The sequence below is a fragment of the Galeopterus variegatus genome, unplaced genomic scaffold (genome assembly GCF_000696425.1).
Source record: "Galeopterus variegatus unplaced genomic scaffold, G_variegatus-3.0.2 Scaffold3734, whole genome shotgun sequence".
NCBI classification, from domain to species: domain Eukaryota; kingdom Metazoa; phylum Chordata; class Mammalia; order Dermoptera; family Cynocephalidae; genus Galeopterus; species Galeopterus variegatus.
In genome coordinates, this window is record NW_007729845.1 from 165,060 (window position 1) to 171,067 (window position 6,008).

Genomic DNA, 6,008 nt, shown 5'->3' on the forward strand with positions numbered 1-6,008 from the left:
CTGCAATGGTCAAGGAGGACTTCATGGAGAAGGTGACACTTGGGTTGGGTTTTGAAGAACGGGCAGGAAGAGTGAATGATAATATATGAAGAAGACAGTAAAACGAAAAAACACCTAAGAGAGCCTTATAAATCCCATTATACTGGCCAGCTAGCAAGTTGTAGAGAAGACTTCATTCATCCCCAAAGGATATCACTGCCACTGAACCTCTTCTTTCTTTTTGTAAGCTGTTTCCGGGCTCCTACTACGAATAAAGCATGGACCTTTGTCCTGGAGAAAGGCAGAGAACTATAAATATATGGTCACCGCTTCTAATGAGCTTATAAGACTCTCACTCAGAGCTGCAATGGTCAAGGAGGACTTCATGGAGAAGGTGACACTTGGGTTGGGTTTTGAAGAACGGGCAGGAAGAGTGAATGATAATATATGAAGAAGACAGTAAAACAAAGGAGCAGGGTGAAGAAATTCAAAGGCTGTTTTTAGAAAATAAAGAGAGCAATTTGGCAGAAGCAGATGGTAAAAGTAGGAGCATAAAAAGAAAAAAAGTTTGGCTAAGCAGAAAACTAATAGTTACTGGTCACATAATGTATACAAATCGCTATCACCAACATTCTACATTTATTATCTTATTTAACTCTCACCATTACCTCCATCAATTAGGTATCACTTCTCTCACTGAACAGCTGAGAAATCGGAAGCTCAGAGAGACTATGCTCAACTCACTCTACAGGAGGACCACATTAAAACTCATATCTTACTGCTTTCTCCACCACAAGGTACTGGCTGAAGGATTTTAATATCAAGCTTATTAGACTGAATCTTACTGACTGCAGTTTTCACAGGTAATATATTTTACATCCCAATCAAGTGCACGTGCATGTGGTAAGGGGTGTGTGTGTTTGCGTGCATCTGTGTTTGAAACAAAAGTTTCAAGAAACATTATTTCTCAACAATGTGTGTGACATACTTTGATATTTTTTATATTTAAGATTTTTTAAGAGGCTGTTGGTGACCCACCAAATTGATTTGACAAACCATCAACGGATTGTGACCTACAGCGTGAAAAGCATCGCTACAGGGAAACATAAAGCATTTGGAGGAGGGAAATATGATGTACGGGATGTTTTAGGATGGTTTGCAGTGGGAGTGAGAATGGGGAGTGAAGGAAAACTAGTTTAATCTATTCAAATTGTCCAAGTAATGAGCATCAGGATCGTGCTGATATTAAAGAAAAGTATGAGAAAAAAAATGTGCTGGAGATATCATAAATACATTTTCTTCTTTTCTTTAGCGAGGAATAACCCAGTGGTAGGGAAAACCTGATAGAGCAGATAAATTCCTATGTGGCCACTAGATGGTGCCATGAGCCCAAGACAGCTCTGTGGTTGCTTAGCCTGGCTGTTGAGGAGCAAAGAAAACACTCTTGTTTACTCTGTGCCATTTGTACTTAGGGTCCATTATTAATTCATTATTATTCACTCATTCTACAAATATACCTAGTGCCCTCTGTTTGCCAGAAATCATACAAAGCATGGGGAATTAAACAGTGAAAACACTAGACATGGTCCCTGTTTTATGGTCTTGGGAGATGAACTTAAAAAAAGTAATTACAAGTGTGATGGATGTTATGAAAGAGAAACACACAGGGGCCTAACCCAGGGTAGATGAGCATGGAAACTCTCATTTTAATAAGTCTGTAGTCTTGTAGGGACAACAACCTTATAATAAGAATACTTTAAGATTCTGTTAAATAAACAACCCATTAACTACAAATTAGCAAATTGGGCAATAGCGGTATGTATGAGTATGTTGTGGGGCCTGCAGAGATGCAGCAACCAAAGACAAACCTAGCATTTCCATAAAGAGAAGAGAGCTTTAATAATATTAACAAACGTGCTAATTTGGGAATGTAACTATAAACTACAAATGCCTGTTGGTTTAAACTAGATGGCTTTAGTTCATTCCCCCAATAATTGCCTATGGATAATTAAATGATTCTATATCAGTAAATTGTGTGACTTGCCAGAGACCCAGCCTAATGCAATATTTACAAAAAATAGCAGTCAGCCTAAGGTCTTCCTTAAGTTAATAAATGCTTACCATAAACAATAGAGTCATAAGCAGCCTCCTAATCAATGGCCTGACTGACTGCTCTTCTCTGTTTATGGGCACATGCCAAACTTAACTGAGAGAGAGAGAGAGAGAGAGAGAGAGAGTGTGTGTATGTGTGTGTGTGTGTATGTCTACACAAATGCACTCAATTGGCCCTGCATATGGCCTCAGATAGTCTGGAGTTGCAGCTTCCCCACCCTTCACACCGACTATCTACGACAAAACCCTGTTGAGCATTCAGAATAAATGTAATGTTCCAAAGGGGAATCACCAATCAACTGCTGTGACACCACTATCACTTAACGCATGGTCATTTCAGGTAGCTTAGATGATTTACATCAGCACCTAAGTCAGATACAGCTATAATGAAATTCCTAATCTGCTATTCAATGTACACCAATTTTTCAATCAAATTTGACAGCTTTCAAGGACACAGTCCTTTCCTGAAGCAGACCAGGAAAAGCTCCAGAATTCCAGGCAAATGAGTATAGTTGTTAGGGCTGGTGGCCACTGCTCGTTTTCTCTGTGTCCTGAGCAAGCATGGGAGGGAAGGTTACCCCCACAGGCCCATGTGCTTTGAGGGGAGACTTTAATTCCCATCCCTGGAATTCCTCAATCGTGACTGGAAAAAATAAGCATATGAAACAGACTGGTCGTTTCCAAAAGCTTTTAGCTTCCCTAGACCTCTGGATAATGAAGAGGAAAGAGGAAGGTGGGGGAGGCAGAAGCCCACGTATATAGCATCAATTTTCACATATCTTCCTGGGAGCAGAGAGCTGGGAAAGATACACGTCAGTGTGAGTGAGAGGTTTAATATAGAGTTGTGGTCAATTAGCAGGTGAAAAAAAACTGTTGGAGTTCATTGTCTACATTAAAATCAATAATGAAAAACCGTCATGGCCAGGTTTAATAAAAAAATGGGCTGAACATCACAGAGAAAGTGTGTCCTCAGAGAACTCAGCTGCATGCGGAGCTTATTGAATAAGTGAAAGGCATCTACCCTGCACACTGGTTCTCAGCCCCAGCTCCTCGTTAGAATCACATGAAAAAAGCTGTTTAAAAAAAGTTACAAGGGTACTTCAAAGTTCCTAAAAAAAAAAAATAGGATGGAAAGGCAATATGAATCTTTCCCTGAACTTTTTGAAGTGCCCTCATGCTGATGCCAGGGTCTCCCCGCCTGAGATTCAGGATCAGTGTGTCTGGGGTGGGGCTTAAGCCAGGGCACTTGTGTTGAGCTCCCCGGGTGGTTCTAAGAGCAGCCTGGGTAAAGAACCACTGATCTAAACCTAACCTCATCACAACACTGATCTCCATAGAAGCAAAACCTTCTTTCTTGTGTCAGCTAAAAACCCTTTAGTTATTATTGTTTACATATAGCTAGTGATGTAGGTAGGGGGATTGAACTATTTTATTCTTATTTATTCATGTGAATGAGAACAGGCATAACAAGGATAAATTAAGCCCAGCGGTAACCCAGAAACTTCATGTAATCAAAGCACTGAAGCCGCCCTTCAATGTGGTAATGTGGCAAATTCTCAGTCATGTTGATGGAATGAACCTAAGAGGTTGCCTGGTCCAAACAGCCACCCAGATGGAAAGGGAAGGAAGCCCGGACCGAAGGTGCCATGCTATTATGGGTTGTCTCCTTTAATGCTCTCTGTAAGACTGTCAAGTCAGTACTATTATGTTCAGTTTTAAAGATGAGTAAACAGAGGCTCAGAGTGGTTATATGATTTGTCCACACAAAGCGGGACCGAAGGTGCCATGCTATTATGGGTTGTCTCCTTTAATGCTCTCTGTAAGACTGTCAAGTCAGTACTATTATCTTCAGTTTTAAAGATGAGTAAACAGAGGCTCAGAGTGGTTATATGATTTGTCCACACAAAGCTAGGAAAAAGCAGAAAGAGGAATCAAACTCAAAGTGTTTATTTTCAGGATGTTTCCAACAACATCTCAGAGGGACTGTCCATTAGACTCTTCCTGGGCACTTCCAGTATCTATTAGCTCATTTCTTAATAAAGAAATCCATTCAGTTTCTTGGCAGACAGAAGTTTTACAGAAGTTATCCTTTTTCTGAGTCACGAAGTTGTTTCGTCATATATCCCACTCATGGATCCTGGTTCTGCTTTCTAGAGCAAGAGCAATTTAGCTCCTCTGTTATAGGAACATTCCTTCAAATGTAGCTGTTAGACTCCTTCTGAGACTTCTTTTCTCCAGGCTACACATCCTCAGCTCCTTGCAGTAGTTTCTCATGGTTCTAAAACCATCATGATTTAAATTGACTTCTTCTGGTGCTCTTGGTAATGTCAACATGCTTTTTAAATGTGATGCCCAGAGCCAAGCATGACACTCACTCAGGTTTCACTGATCCAGAGTATATTGGGACTTAGCCAGTGGTTGGGAGCAAGGACTCTGGAGGCCCTTCAACTGCCACCCACACCACTCACTAGCTCAGTATATGTGGACGAGTTGCTGAAACCTCTCCGAGCCTCTTTACTCATCTGTAAAATGGAAAAGACGCCTACAACAAAATGCTGTAGTCAGAATTCGATGAGAAAATATCTGTAAGCATTCAATAATAGCACAGAGTACAATGTAAATATTCAATAAATGATCATAATTTTTCCCCTTATCTTGACAATGCATGCCTATTAATCAGTCTAATATTATGCTAATTTTAGAAGCCATGTAAAAACATGGGTTCTGTTAATACCAAATAAAACCTCAAAGCATTTACCCACAAATCAAAATCAGGACGTATCTCATATGCTCTAATTGTACAATTTTTAAAAAACCTAATTGGAGGAGTTTACTTTTATCTCTTTTCAATGTCATCTTTCTGGTTTTTTGTTTTTTTGGTTTTTTGGTTTGTTTTGTTTTAGCTTTGTTTTGTTCCATTCTGTGGTGGTGTTGTGAATGTTCCTTCTATTAATCAGCTTTAGTGTTAGCCTTGCACTTTTTGTAAATTTTAGGCCTGCCTTCTATAAACATCCTGATTAAAAGCTTAAGACGGGGTAAGGTTAAGTTTTGAGCTCTCAGACACACCACCAGAGACATCTTCCAGGCATCATATTACTCTGTTAATCAGTAGAGTTGCTCAACTAGCCATAAATCTACCTAATTATATCTCAAAAGAGCCACATTTCTGGGCCCTGACCACCATGATACCATAAGAACCTGTCAGATATACTTATTCATTTTTTCCTTAGCAGGCAGTCTTTTTTTTTTTTTTCATGCAAGCTTTTCAACCTCACAAATGGTTAACTTTTAAAAATAATTTTTACTTACTTTTCAAGTATATATTCTCCATCATTAACTTGTCCTAAAGGATTCTGCAATCTTTTTAGTTCTTCCTGTTAAAAAAAAAAAAAGATGCATCTTTCAAATTGACACCAGGTACTTCTGGGCAATATTTGAGGACAATTGCTAGAAAATTGAGACACACCATTAAGAAAAAGTTCTGGACTTTGCCATGATAAAGTGTTTAAACACACATCAATACAATTTGATCCTTGATCAAACTAGAATACAATAGTGTCACTCATATTGTGTGATTTTTTGGTCACTAAAGATAATGCTGGGGCTTGTACACAGGCAGCCACTTGTAGGGGTTGACGGTGACACAGAAGAGGCATGAGTAGGTCTGTAAGAAAATCAGAAAATTTGACTTGTGGATCTTGTCTTCACTTGGAGAGATAAACTATGTACAAAGATGTTGAAGGGGCGCTCACATAGATCATCCAGGTTGCATAGCGCTCTTTGAGGTTATACAGCACAGCAGGCTCATGCAGTAACTGTCAAAGGATCCAAGATGGCGACGGGTCTGGAGCGGCCATGCCAGGAGACAGCGCGATCCTGAGAGGTGTGCGCAGTGATACCAGAGTATTAATTGCATT

General features: G+C 39.7%; 1 protein-coding gene across 1 annotated transcript in view; it reads right to left on the bottom strand.

Moving 5' to 3' along the window:
• Positions 1-6,008, bottom strand: part of IQCJ (IQ motif containing J) — a 54,454-nt gene that overhangs the window by 10,903 nt on the left and 37,543 nt on the right. Inside the window, exon 4 of the mRNA XM_008585846.1 lies at positions 5,401-5,465. Coding sequence (XP_008584068.1) covers positions 5,401-5,465 — 65 coding nt within the window. The remainder of the gene's footprint in view (positions 1-5,400; positions 5,466-6,008) is intronic.